Source organism: Camelus ferus, chromosome 6 (genome assembly GCF_009834535.1).
Source record: "Camelus ferus isolate YT-003-E chromosome 6, BCGSAC_Cfer_1.0, whole genome shotgun sequence".
Taxonomy (NCBI): Eukaryota; Metazoa; Chordata; class Mammalia; order Artiodactyla; family Camelidae; genus Camelus; species Camelus ferus.
This window is the reverse complement of record NC_045701.1, coordinates 62315201-62330029: the sequence shown is the minus strand read 5'-3', so window position 1 is coordinate 62330029 and position 14829 is coordinate 62315201. Positions and strand designations below refer to the sequence as shown.

General features: G+C 39.8%; 2 protein-coding genes across 6 annotated transcripts in view; one reads left to right on the top strand and one right to left on the bottom strand.

The window, feature by feature from the left end:
- Positions 1-5935, bottom strand: part of MTHFD1 (methylenetetrahydrofolate dehydrogenase, cyclohydrolase and formyltetrahydrofolate synthetase 1) — a 51562-nt gene extending 45627 nt beyond the window's left edge. The window contains exon 1 of one of the 2 annotated variants that reach the window (XM_006177756.3): positions 5803-5935. In XM_006177756.3, coding sequence (XP_006177818.1) covers positions 5803-5843 — 41 coding nt within the window. In that variant the 5' untranslated portion in view covers positions 5844-5935. The remainder of the gene's footprint in view (positions 1-5802) is intronic. The other variant, XM_014553281.2, reaches the window with a different exon arrangement.
- Positions 5936-6649: 714 nt separating this feature from the next.
- LOC102506873 (coiled-coil domain-containing protein 170-like) overlaps positions 6650-14829 on the top strand; it is a 36155-nt gene continuing 27975 nt past the window's right edge. Inside the window, exons 1-3 of one of the 4 annotated variants that reach the window (XM_032482167.1) lie at positions 6650-6863; positions 9476-9685; positions 11387-11709. In XM_032482167.1, the coding sequence (XP_032338058.1) occupies positions 11572-11709 (138 nt within the window). In that variant the 5' untranslated portion in view covers positions 6650-6863; positions 9476-9685; positions 11387-11571. Of the gene's footprint in view, positions 9686-11386; positions 11710-14829 lie in introns of all 4 variants that reach the window. The other 3 variants (XR_004320744.1, XM_032482166.1, XM_032482168.1) reach the window with 3 other exon arrangements.

Below are 14829 nucleotides of genomic sequence, written 5' to 3'. Positions count from 1 at the left end.
TGGAAAGAGTATGGAAAACTAGGGTCTCCACTTGGAGAGTCAACTGGAGGAGAGGGGAGCCTTTTCCCTCAGCTCCAGGGACCCTCTTCTGTGCTAGGCCAGCCTGATATCCCTTTTCCCAGAGGATTCTTCATGTACGTGGGGATATAACAGGGGACCACACACTCGGACTCAAAGCCCCACTGTCCAAATCCCTAACTGCCTGATCCCCACCCTCCTGATAAACGAGGATGGACACTTGCTCTTGGACCATATCCCTAGTCAGAATTCTTGCCAGTGCCATGACCAGGGTAGTTGGTTGCCAGTCCAGTCTCTACAAGTCCAGCTACAACACTCCCAACAGCCTGGCTGGGTGGCCTGTTTAAGGCTGAGCAGAAGGTCCCACCTCTCAGGAACTCCCACTTGCTCTCCTACACAAACTCCCAGAATCCAGCTAGCTTTGACAGTTAAGCTTCCATAGAACTTCAGAAAGGCCTGCACTTTGGAGCTCATTAGAGGCAAATCTTTTTAAGCACAAAAAGGCCTACAGGTACTTTACTTCCAGGACAAGATGAAAGCTTATCGACTTCACTGTGGTGAGCAGACTCTTTTTATAGAAAATAGTTCTAGCTCTGTAGCTAAGCATATAGTCATGGTTCCATTTTTATCTTTGAACAGCTGGTTACATTCTAATTTTACGGCTCAAGATTATAAGACAGCCACCAAAGATACAGCTGGGATAGACACAAACATCACTTGTTTTTCAACAGGTATTTTCTAAGCATCAATTTATTAAAACTCAACCATGTGCCAGGGCCTGCTTTAAATGCTTTATGAGTAATGACTTGTTTAATTTTTAACAAACTTATGAATTAGTTGCCCAACATATGGCTGAGGAAACTAAGGCACAAGGAGGTAAACTAGGTTGCCTCAGAGGAGGGAGCAGCATGATGTCCAGCTCCAGGGATCCCACCCAGAGGGAAGTGCGTTACAAACATACCTAACTCACTCTGCTCAACCCACGACTCAGAGCACCTTCTCTCAGCGGCCTGACAAGTAGTAAACCATCTGTCTCTTCTCAAGCAGTCTTTCTAGAAAGAAGACTTGATCAAGAAAAATGCCACCCATGGCAGGCTCAACTCTAGCAAGCTAACAGAAGGAAAGGTCAAACAAACCATACAGAATTTTGTCGGCTCCACTTTGAAAAGCACACATAGGCAAGAATTGTGGTTTGTAGTCTAAACGCCAAATCAGGGTGGTTCTTCTGACACTACTTCCCACCCCTTTCTATTATCTCTTGAGAAGCACCTCCATTGAGTCAGGGAGGGCTCTCAGCCCCAACGTCCGTGACTTTCACTCACTCCTCTACTCACTCCAGCTTTTCCGAGGCCATCATGGCTGATCCCAGGGCAGTAGTTTAATAACTTGTGAGGTCAAAGGTCCATGGCACGTGCTGTTGTTTTTGGCTAGGAACCATAACATTGGCAGGCTTCCCCACCCCATAACATTGGCCGGCTCATGGCCCCACTTCCTTCAAAACTGTGCTTTTTACAATGAGTATGAGCTTAACTCCCATATTCAAAATTACAACCCCCATGTCTCAGAAATCTGTCCCTCTTTCCTGCTCTGGTTTTCTTTTTTGCACCTCTCACTACCTTACATTCTATTTCATCGAATCTGTCATCTGTCTCTACCCATTAGGACACAAATTCCAGGAGGGTAGGGACATGATCTATTTTGTTGACTGTTAAGAGTCTAGTGGCTTTGAAGAGAGCCTGGCATAGAGAAGACACACAGAAATTTATTAAGTGAATAAATATCCCAAAAGACACACTTGTCCCTAATCCTCAGATCCTTCCCAGTTTTCAAATCCAGGTTACAATCTTGGAACTCCCCTAAGGAACAAATGGAAGTGTTCCTTCCAAAGGGACAAAATTTGGCAACTAGATCCAGATTTCCCACAGGGAAAAAGCCCAGAAGGAATCTGGAATGATGGACTTTGTCTATTCCTGGCTACCAGGAAGGTATAAAGGGAGTATAATAAAATTAAACAAAAGTTGGGGACAGCCTTCTCAGGAGAGTGGGAAGCATAACAAAGAGAGGAACACTGTTGTAAGGAAAAAAATTAGTTTACGAAATTCCTTTTAGCAAAAGTAGGAAGTGCCTGATGGAATAAGAAACACCATGTACTGGGTGAAGACCTTGGTTCTAATTGAGCCTCTGCCATTAACCAGCTAAGTAACCTTTGGCCAAATCACATCATTTTTTTTTTTGCAGGGGGATGGTAGTAATTAGGCTTATCTATTTATTTATTAATTTTTTGGTGGAGGAACCGGGGATTGAACCCAGGACCTCATGCATGCTAGGCACATACTCTACCACTAAGCTATCTCCTCCCCTCCCCACATCACTTTTCTTGCCTCAACTATTTCCTCAGCTGTGGGATTCCTCCTTGGGATGGGGAGTGGAACAGATTTTGAAGAAATTCTGACTGTGGAACTCCTGACCTGCCCCACACTTCTTCCCTCCAAGGAAGAAATTTTTACAACTCAAGTACTACATCAGGCAAGAAACTGCCCAGGACACTTCAAGGCTTGCAAATTTGTTCCCCAAGAGACCCAACAGTTGGTGGCAACCAAGGAAGCTGACCTGCAAACTTGGGGAATGAGGGACCCTTTCCTCAGACTCCAGCATCCCTGGCTATAATGTCAAGAAGTTCGTTCACCTTTTCTTTCTAAAGTGTACTTGAGCTATTAAAAGAGGAAAGATAGAGACATCCTGCCCAGAGCCTCCAGCTGCAGCCTAAACTGCTCAACTGTATGAACCACGTTTTTGTCCAGGGTTCCCCCAGGGCCATGGTCAAAGGTCAGCTGCCTGCAGCAGCCCCAGCAAAAGGAGGTGGGTGACTGCACTACTCCAAGAATCAAGCAGGTGGTCCCTCCTCCAGAGCTCCCCATCTCTGAGGAATTGTGAGCTCTACCTGCTCCTGGATTCAAGCTCTTCATGAAGGTCAAGGTGCCAAGGTGTGGCAGTCTCAGAGCCACTTTATATGAAAAATCTTCTGTAAGCACAAATAGGCTTTAGCCTTAATGCACCCTGAAGAACTGTGTTAGTAAAAATGAACTGCTTGCTCAACCCCCCGGGCAATGTAAAAGCTCAGCTATGTTAATTCTGAGCAGCCCAGGGAGAGGAACCTTTCTAGTACCTGGAACAGTCTTTTCCAGAGAATGCTTTCAAAGCTGCTGCCAAATCAATCCCATACTGTTCTTCAATGATGAAACTTGGACTTAGATTTAAGACTTTAGCTAAGTGGTTCTCAACCTTCAAGACACATTAGAATCACAGAATGAGCTTTTAAAAGATTTAAAAAATACTGAGTCCAGTGGCTTATTGCTGGCAATTCCAATTAAATCAGCCTGGTGTGGGCACCAAGCATGAATGCTTTCTATAAATTAGTAAAACTACCTTGGAAAAGATTGGCAATTTCTACCAAAACTGCCTCTGTCAGTCTCTCTCTCTCTGTCTATCTGTATCTATATTTAACTATTGAGACAGATATAGATACAGATATATATATCGCCTGTTACTCCACAATTCTACTCTTAGGGGTGTAACCAACAGAAATGTGTATATGTCCCACCAAAAGACATTTAAAAGAATGCTCATAGCAGCACTATTCATATTCATCAAAAACTAGAAACCAAATGTCCACAGGTAAGTAGTGGTATATTCACATAGCATACAAAACAGCTATGAGAGTAAATGAGCTACACTACATGCAACGTGAAATAATTCCAGAAACACAATGTTGACTTAAAGAAGCCAGACAGAAGACTTCATACTGTATGAAGTCTTTTACATAAAGTTCAAAAGAAGCAACACTCGTCTACAGTGTTGGAAGTCAGGACAGTGATTATCTTTGTTGGATTGGGGTGGTGACTGGATGAGAGTGAAGGAAGGGCTTCTGGAGCGCCAACAATGCCATTTCCTGAATCTGGGTGCTAATCAGGTAAATTCAGTAGTGAAAAATTCATTAAGCTGAACACTTATGATAGGTGCACTTTTTTTGCACGTATTCATGTTTAAATAAAAATAAATTAAAAAACCACAAAAAGCTAAGTGATTTTAACGTGCAGGTAATGTGTTGAGAACTACTGAAATGATCTCAAGGCAACTATCACTGTCAAAAAGATAAATCAATCACCTATGTATACATTAACTAATTACGATTAACAGCTGACATGTATTAAACACTATGTACCAGGAACAATTCTAAATGCTTCTCAGCCAAGAACTCATTTAGTTCTCCTAACAACTCAGTGGCCTAGATACTGTCTTTATTTTACATTTGAGAAAATTTTGGCATAGAAAGGTAAGCTAATTTGCTTAATGCCACAAAACTAGTAAGGAGAGAAAGAAGGTTTCTAGGTGTTTTGGATATAGACACAAGCAAGACAGTGCACATATTATTTACCCTTATGGAGCTTACAAACATATTTAACTTGCTCTCCACTCAACCAAAACATACCCAGTGAGCACCTATTCTCAGAAGGCTGGCAAGAAGCAAACTTAAATTATCTCTTCACAACCAGTCTTTCTAAAGGGAAGATTTTATCAAGAAAAGCCACTGATTAAGGGAGTCGGTTTGAATATAAGCAAACAAAAAACAAAGGTCAAGCAAAAACAATGCAGTTTAGCAAACCATATGCAGAAAACCATGTTGTGATTTCTAATCCAAAAATTTGGGGTTCCTCCTCACCAATGTGAAAGATTCACCATCTTTTTTATACCTCACCTTCTTTGTCCCCACCATCTCTACCTTCCAGGAAACAAACATTTTGGCTCAAGGTGGATTTCACCACCACTGACTCTACAACTCACTCAAAGATCTCTACTCACAAAATTAGGGATTCATAGGGCAATTACTGTTGCCAGCTACAGCTGTTGTTAAATAACTGGTGAGGTCCAATGTCCCAAGAGCAACCTCCTAGAGGATCACACAAAATATACCCTTCCCCCTTCTACTTTCATCTTCCCCCCCAGACTTGTCACCTCCCAAACAAAAAGCAGCCAGGTGTTACTTCCAGGTAATTAAGTCTGGTAATCACATCTACTACTGAAGCATTTAGATTTCCCATTGGGTAGAAATGGCAGAAGTCAAATGGAATACAAAATGTTGTCAGGGCTCAAAAGCCAAACTAGAAAGAAACTCTAGAGATAGGACAAGGAGATAGCATTTAGAGGAGCATAAAACTGAAGGGGAAAAGGGAACGTTTATTGGGTTCTACTTAGCAAATGATGTCTCTGGTGTAGTGGGAAAAGGCATGGGCTGGAAGGAGACCCTCTGTCACTAATCAGCCTTGTAACCTTGTCAAGTCTTGTTACCTCACTTATTTCAGTCTACTCACCTTCAAATTACAGGGAAAGGGAGTAAATTGCATTTCTGAGTTCTGACTGTGATGCTGCAGGCAACCGCAACTATTCTTTCTTGTGGCAGAAAATTGTCAGCAGCTGCACTTTTGGGGGCACAGTCGTCGGGCCAAGTAAGAGGGCTTGTCCCAGAAGCACAGAAGCCAACGGGCACAGCCACCAGGCACCCAATCAATCTGCAAACGCAGATCGTGCCCAAGCCCCCTTTCTTCAGTTGCAGGGAACCATTCTTCAGGGGGCTTAGGACAAAGTTCCTCCTCCCCACCCGGCTGACCTGACTCTGTGCTACTAGTCTCCCTCCTGCAAAAAGTGGGTGCCTGGGGGCCTGCACACCCTGCTCAGAGCCCTCGCCTGCAGCCCAACCACGCCCTAACAGCAATGACAGGTGCTTACGCTGAGATCACCTTCCCGTTCAGGATTTCCGCCGGCGCCATGACCTTTATTAGTCTGCTGCCCACAACGGACACCGCCAAAAATCGAGGTTCGACTCTCTCTTCTGCAGCCTGGGACAGCCCAGCACACGTGCTTTGCGACCGCCCAGGACGATGCCGCTACTGCGCCTGCGCACCCCCAGACGAGAATGCCTGTGAGCGATCTGAATAGACGCAAGCCCTCGGGCAGCGAAGAGCGGAGGACTGAGGGGTCTGAAGTGCCGCGGAAAGATGAGGAAACTCGGTGAAGATTGGATGGAGGAAATGATTGGCTGGTGGAAGGACCCTTCCCAGAACGCGCCTTCGTGAGGGCGGGGAACCAGCTGTAGAGGGAATCCGGCCTCGACCCCAGCCGTTTTGTGGCGGCGCAGGGGGCGGAGCCGAGCGGGCGGTCTCGCGGGAGAACAGTTTCCCGGGCGCGGGAGGCCGGCGCGGGCTGAAGGAGCGGGCCTGTGCGGAAGAGTCGTGGCCCCGCTCCCGCGCGCGGAGCCTGGTGGGGCGCCGGCCTGCCCCCAGGAGTTACACCTGCCGGATGTGCGGCGGCTCCGGGCGTTCTCGTCCCTTACCGGGCGCCCTCAGACGTGTGTCGGGGCCCCCACCCCCATGCTGAATCGGAGGGTCCTGGTGGAGCCCCTGACTTTGTATCATCTCAGGCGAATCTGACGCTCGGCCATGGTTGAAGCCCAGCGCACAGTTTCAGGCCCGCCGAGCTGGAGCACTGCGTGGCTCCCTCGGAGTCTAGGGTAACCAGGGGGTTGGCCAGTGCGGAGACGGCCGTCAGCTTTCCAAGTCTAGCTTTGGCCAGAGTGCCCCACATCTGGTGCTGGAGAACAGACCCAGGGCTCACATAAACTGGATGCCTAGTGACCGACGAGGGCGGACACTCCTCCCAGTAGGCGTCCACTCCGGAGGAGAAGTGAGATTGGATGTTTGCTTGCGGAGCAGGACCTGAGGAGGAAGGCAGCCCGGATGTTTGTGAGGACTGGTCTTGCAAGTTTGATTGGTTCCAGGACCGCCCCGCAGGTACTAAAATCCGCGAATGCTGAAGTCCGTTATAAAAAATGGCGTGATATTTACATGTAACCTAAACACATCTTTCCGTGCAAGTTAAATCATCTTTAGATTACTAATGCAATGTAAATGCTATATAAATAGTTACTGGTATACAGCAAATTCAAGTTTTGCTTTTTGGAACTTTCTGGAGCTTTAAAAAAAATTTGGCCCAGAATTGGTTGAATCGGGAAGATGGGGAGAGCTAACTATATAATAACTTAAAAATATAAGGACCTCTGAACATGTACAGTCACATACCTGAACAACTGAAATTAAGAGGAAAATTGAAACATGTGCATAGTAAGTTATAGGTGGTGACACTTTTGTGGCTTATAATACCAGATAGGTATTGACTATGTCTTGTTTACTGAGGAAGAAGACCTCGATTTACAGATAGAAGAATAGACTTTGAAGGATAATTTGCCTAAAGCTGCATAGCTGTGCCTGGGAAAGGGACCAAACCTGGATGTTTCATCTCTAAATGTATTGCTTTTACCATCTCAACAGCCTGGTTTTCAACTGTTAGGTCTCTGTCTGACCTGCACAATTCATTCATTCATTGAGCAAATAGTTATTGAGTGTCTACTGTGCCAACAACAAAAGACCCTGCTCTAGGTGCTAGAGAAACCAGGGTGAACCAATAAAGTTACTACCCTCCGTTAGTATTATGGTGGGGGAATCAGTGATCAATTAAAGAAATATGTACTCTAATTTTAGATATTGAGACATACCATTAAAAAAAATAGCTAGCAAAGAGTTTGGGGAATGGTGGTGGGCAGGAGAGTGCTGTTTTAGAAATGTAGTAAGAAAGGCTTCTTTAGGGAATCTGACTTGAACAGAAACCTGAATGAAGAAAGGAAATGAGGGTGTAAGAGTAAGAAAACAGGAATTTGGTTTGAGCAACTGGAAAGATGGACTTGCCATTACTGAGTTGAATTAAGATTTTAAATGTTTTTAGATGCCTCTTAGACATCTAGATGTCTAAGTAACATTCATTTAAATGAGAAATATGATGTTTAAATCCATTAGAGGTTAGATGAGAGCCCACGAACGGTATGCTATAGGTGTAGGTAGAGAGAGGACCAAGGACTGATCCCTAGGACACGTCAGTGTTTAGAATTCAAGGAGATGAGCAAACAGGATAGCGCATTGACAAGAAGAGGCAGTATGTTATGAGAAAAAAACTTTGAGAGCATGCAGCCTTAGAAGATAAGTGAGAAAGTGTTTAACGGGAAAAGGGGTAACTAATTCTATCAGATATATTGCAGATTGGTCAATTAAGATAAAGACTGAGAACTGATCATTTCACAAAGAATAGACAAAATATTTTTATGCAAATGCTCTTAGTGGTAGTTACTTGAAAAAATGTGTGTCCTTTCTGCAGAAGTTCCATTTTCACAAAAATTTTGAGGTTTATTTGATAATATCTGTCAAAACCTTAAATGTATACATTCTTTGATCTTGTGATTTCACTTTTAGGAATTTATCCTAGAGTAATAATTACACATATACGCAAAGATATGTGTATCAAAATGTTCCTAACAGCATCAATTTCAATAGTAAAAAAATAATAAAATCTCCATCAGGATGGATGCAGTTGTTAAAGGAACAGTAAATATGCATCTATAGATATACTGTAAGATAGCTTTCACATATTGTTAAATGATAAAGGCAGGTTATCCAATAAAATGTATAATATGATTTATGTTAATATATTCAAAACAGGCATTTGATTACATTATCAAAATTTGCCCCCTTGCTTCCTCATTACTATCACATTAGCCTATTTTATTCACAGCACTTCTCACTATCCAAAATGATTTTATTTAAATCCTTGTTTACTATCTTTTGCTTTTTTCATAGGAATGTAAGATTTATAAGGCATTTCTGGGCTTGTTTATAGTGTGTTTCTGCTGCTTGGGGATGTAATTTTTAAAATCTAATTTTAGAGAAAAAAAATATTTCTTATTTCCCTGGGTTAGTTGTTAACTATTACTCTCATCCCTGAGAATACCACTTATTTTTTCCCTGCCTCATTTTTATCATATATAAATGAAGATAGTCATCTCAACCCTAAAGTCACACTAGAATTACCTGTGTAACTTTTAAAAAATGTTTATGCTTAGGCTACACTGTAGACTAATTAAATCAGAACATGATGAGGTAGTGTCATGGTGTATTTTTTGAAGTTGTCTTTGAGATTCTAAAGGGCGGGCAGATTGAGAAACACGAGAATAGATGATATTTGAAGTATAGTTCTGGTGATTTTGGTATCAAAAATACATAGGGATGTACTTTCTTAGAATTAGGATGCCAGTTTTTCAGACAAATCATCTTTTGCTTTAGGAATAGTAGATGGAATCATCATTTTTCTCCTCTTCTCTAAGTACTTCTCCCTTGATAAGGTGTAGGTATTGAAGTACAAATATTTGACCTATTCCAAGAATTTCACAAAAGACAGACCCAAAATACGAGCTTCACTTTTGCTGGAAACTTTACTGTTGGTGGGATCACTTTCCTAAAGATTGTTAAGTTCACTAATGCTTGATGAAGCCTCTTCATGTTTTTACTTCATTAATTAGGGAAGTAAAGACCCTCAGGCCTTGCTGTATCACTTTGGGAAGCCCCTTTGCCCTTCCCTGGATCTTTGTGATGTGTTCACCTAGCAACAGCTTCTTTGATGTGCAAACATTCTACTGGTAAATTGTGCAGAGCAGCCACTCATATTGGACAATTCAGGTTTCTTCTGGGAATTGACCTTGGATTTGGAATTTTCTCTTGTGCTTGATATGGTAAAAATTTACGGTTTTTACTTTCCACTAAATGAAGCATAGCATCCTGTATCTTTCTAAAGTGAAATACTGATAAATCTTATGAGTGTGTAAAAAATAAAATAGTTATGTACAAAACTAAAGTCACAGAATAATTGTGTTGTATTGCTGTATTTTACTTTTTACTTTAGACTCCTAATATATTTTTATTATATTTCTAAAAGGTAAATTTGGGAGGGCAGTACTATCACCTATATAAGTTAACTTTGTGTTATGGTTGGGTGTTGTTGGTTTTGTTTTGTTCTGTTTTTCCTTTTGGGTTCTTTACTTGTTCAGTTTGGGGGTTTTTTTGTACCTAGTATGGGATGATAAAGATAAACTAGAAATAGATCCTGCTTTTAATATACCTTTAATGTAGGAGAGATAAGATTTTGACCTAATACAATGTTGAATGAGATGACAATCAAAAGAAAAGTATAGATCATATACTATTCAAATTAGGAGAAGAGAGATTCCCTCACCTGGCATGAATCAAGGAAGGAGGTAGTATTGGGATACTGCAGAATCAGTTCATATTTCTGAGTATATACTTCAGTCCACACAGTAGCTTGTTTCCTAGAGGCAGTATGAGTGAAACTCATAAGTTGTTTTTAATAAAGAGCATAAGATTCATAAGATGGTAAGGAAATAAAAATAAAAATAAAAATAAAAATAAAGGATAGGATTCTTAAGAAGACCTTATTTCCAATATCGTTCTTGCTCCAGAACTGAGGAGAACATTATCCTCCCTTTTCAATTCACCAAAACTTCAATAGTTGTTCTTTAAGTCTCATCTTTGGTTCTTAGAAAAGGAATTGATATAGTTATGATTTTAAGTATCAAATGATTAAAATAGGGAAGAGACTAAAATTTCATTGGAGATATTTGTACTTTAATAATTGTCTTCAATATCGATAAATGTAGAATGAATTAATAAAGGAATTTCCAAGTAGACTCCAGGGTTACTAAAGAAAACCAGGCCTTCATACTTTCTGTTCCATGCTATTCAAATCATACTATGCTAATTTTTTTCCTCCTCTTATAAAAATTCCTCTCATTCTGGGACTGTTCCATTTTCTGGAAGATACTATCAGCAAAGAAAACACATATCCCACTTACGTGTAACCCCTCCAGTGCACAATTTCTAAATGCCACTTTTTTTTCCCTCCTAGAATACCTTCTCTGATCTTAAAAAAGAAACTACCATCTTATTGCTTAATAAAATATATGGGCATTAATTTGGAAGACTTATTTCTTCTATTTCTTTCATTTTCATTTTTGAAAAGAAAGATAATATATGGATTTGAACTGGGTAGGGAAAATGAATTTAAGGCAGTACTGAGTTCTTGGGAAAATATATAAAAATTATAATGTGAAGTTACGTTTTATGTTCTGGAGCAGAAAGCGCTATGAGCTATCACATGCTGTATTATTAACTCATTTTAGACTTCATCTTTTGGCTGAATCTTGAGGGATATAGTTAGCATTTCTGATAGATTCAGAAATTGAAAATGAAGGAAGACTGCAAGTCAGTTGTCTAAAGATATGATTCACAAGTAGCATTTAAGTATATTGTTATGAGTACATATATATGTATCAGCAGCCTGTTTCAAGCAGTTACAATTTAAAAGATGTTTTGGTACTGTATTTAGAAACTAGATCTGCCTTGTCTCCAACCAACAGGTTCAGCGGGCAGCTCCTTCTGAGATCTGGCTAAACTGTAAGGATCTGAAGTTGAATCTGCCTGAAGACATTGTTGATGCTGGGCAGACCTCAGCATCTCTTCCTGACCACTCTCTGCAGACTTCTCTTGGAAGCACCTTGGTTCACCATTACTAGATCTGTTGCATACTTCTTTTATCTCCAGCATGTCAGGCCCTCTCCAGCTTTTAAACCACTCAAATCCAGGAAGGCTTGCTACTGGCCAAAGCAAAGGGCCTCACAAGGCTAAGCCATCAGGAGTCAGGCATCTGTCAGCTTACACGTCTCAGAAGAATAGCCCAGGGGTGAGTTGTACTCTGGCATTTATTTTTTTCCCCATTCTCGGAAGAGGTAAGACAATCTCTTGCATAAGTGAGAGCTAGAAGAAGACAAAGTCCAGTTATGTTTGCTCACTTTCCTGTGCCAGAGCCCTGTGCTAATGAATGATGCAAGCCATGAGTCAAATGATCTTTCACTTCTTATGATTCCTGGCTTGACTCTAGAACAAGTAGCAGTGAAACACGTGAATCTAATGCAACCTCAAAGTGGATTTTACTTATTTTTGCCTTTTTGGTGGTTCTGACATTTCACCAAGGCCCACAATTCCAAAACAATATAAAAACAGATATAATGGGCCTCTGTTAATTTGATCCAACCCCATCATTTTGCAGATTAGGAAACAACACTAGAGAGAGGACACAGTGATTTAAGGACAGAACAGAGTAATCTGACTCCCATCACCTTTCTATTGTACCATATTACCCCCTTGGTATACAACCTTGTTTTTAGGGCTAGACTCGAATGAGACTCTTCCTGGAAATCAAATACCCTCTCGGATCAGATGATGTCCCTTCTGTTGATTTTTTTTAAGACCACTAGGAAGATCCACCTAGTCTAGTTTTGTAGCTCCTAGGAAATGAAGTCTGATCCTGGGGGTCAGCATAGGGGGAGTGGTTTATTTCAGTTCCCTTTTGGCTTTAAATGAGAATGACAAGCCTAGTTTCTTGGCTAGGAATGGAAATACATTGCATTAAAAGTAAATACGTCAATGGATAAAGGAAGTTATACATATGTACATTGTGCGTGTGTGTGTCTGTGTACAATGAAACATGATTCAGCTTTTAAAAAGAAGGAAATCCTGCCATCTTCAAAAACATAGATGAACCTGTAAGACATTATACTAGTGAACTAAGCCAGACAAAGACAAATACTACATGATTTCACATAAAATCTACAACAGTCAAACTTATAGAAGCAGAGAGTAGAATGGTGGTTTCCAGAGGCAGAGGGGAGAGGGAAATGGGGAAATGTTGGTCGAGGGGTACGAAGTTTTAGTTATGCAAGTTGAATAAGTTCTGGAAATCTAATGTACAGCAATGTGACTATAGTTAACAATGCTCTGTTGTATACTTGAAACTAGCTAAGAGGATGGATTTGTAAGTATTCTCACCACAAAAAAAGAAAGAAAAAATGATAACTGTGTAAGGTGTTGGATATGTTAACTAGCTTGATTGTGAAGATTATTTCACAGTGTATACATATATCAAAACATTGTCACATACTTTAAATATATATATATAATTTTTGTTTTTAACCAAACCTCAGTAAATATAGGAAGAAGTAAATGATACAATGCAAAAAGACAGTGTTCCACAGTCTTAGTAGTTAACTCCTTTCAAGTACATAAATGCTCATGAATCCCTCTAGGAAATTAAAAAATTACTTTGCCATTTTTCACAAAATATGTTAACAAAATATTTTTGAATATTGGTACATTATAAAAATATAAAGTGTGTATTAATAATTATAATCTTATTTTCAGCATGTATTCATTTAGCTATGAAGTATATTTTGTATCAATTGTAAAAAAGTTTCAGTTTGCAACAAGTAATAATAAAAATAATATTTTATGTTTTCTTTGGGAGTAATATATATTAAAACCCAAATTGAATTATACCTATAATACAGCACCATACAAATCTTATCATCTAATAGTGTCCTTATATTGTGATTTAAAAAGTCAACTGGATTATGTTTGTAAATTTTAATTTTTGTATTTAATTTCAAACATTTGGAAAAGTAAGGAGACAAATAAAACACCATGTATCTGCCACACAGACTTAAATTTGGCATTTCCCTCACCAAATTTGCTTCACTTATTCTTTTAAGAAATAAAACTTCACTGATAAACTTGAAGACTGTTTTGTAACCTCTGATCCCATTCTCCGAACTCTTGGGATCCATGATATAAATGAATTTAACAATTGGATCTGACATCAACCAATAAGAATCTTTGCCACTCCCAGCGCTGGGGCAGGCCTTGGAACTCTGCTTAAGCATTAGCCATCTTGGTTACTGGATTGTAGGGGGAAGTGAGAGGACTCAGGGTCTGGGTGGTGAGAGATGAGGGTGTTAGGGCAGTTGCGGTTAAAAAACTATATGAAATCTATTGGACCATCCTGAACCTTTTTTTTTTCCCTTTTCAGAAATAGCTATTCTGAACTAAGTGTATAGCTTTTATGTCCATGTGTGTAATACTTACATATATGTGAATGCGTCTAATGTTTTGGGCATTAAAAAAATTACATGAATGATATTCTACTAGACATAACTTTCTACCTTGCTATTTGCACTCAGTCTTACAATTTTGAGAGTAGTTCTTTTTGATTCACATAAATTTAGTCTGTGCATGTTAACTGCTGTGTAGAATTCCATTAAAAATTATATTAATGTATCACTGTTTTTATACAATTTAATTTTTTCTTATATAAATAAGCTGCAGTGAGTGTCCTTATACAGCATGCCTCCTATTCATATCTTCTAAATTATGAAATAAGAAAAGTTTTCAAGCTTTATTTGAAAGAACTTATCTGCAAAAATTAATTGCAGGCTGGATATTTCTAATTTTTATAAATTAAAAACCTAATTGAATTTTTTTTTCTTATTATTGGTGTTTGGTACCTTAGTGATATTATGGTATACTAAATAAGACATTGAACACAATTTAATCAATTTGCTCTTTTATTTTCAGAGACATTGTCAAGTTAATCATGCTTAGTTCATGGTACAGTATCACTTTTCTGTGCAAGGCACCTCTCACTTTATTTTTCCTCCATCACCTCCATTTCTTACCTCAGTTTGATGTTTTATGCATCTTTTAAAAATATGCAGTTTTGTTTTGTGTGTGGATTTTTAAAACATGTGTCATACATTATAAAATCTATACACAGATCAGGTCATAAAACAAATACCTATGAACCCACCACCTAGTTTCATAAAGCACTGTTAGTACCTTAGAATTTCCCTGTGTGTTCCTTACTAAATCCCTTTATTCCCTCCTAAACTTCAAAATAGTAGGTATTTTGAGTTTTGTGTCATTCATTGCCTTCCTTCTCTTCCTTCTCTTTTATCACTCATGTGTAACC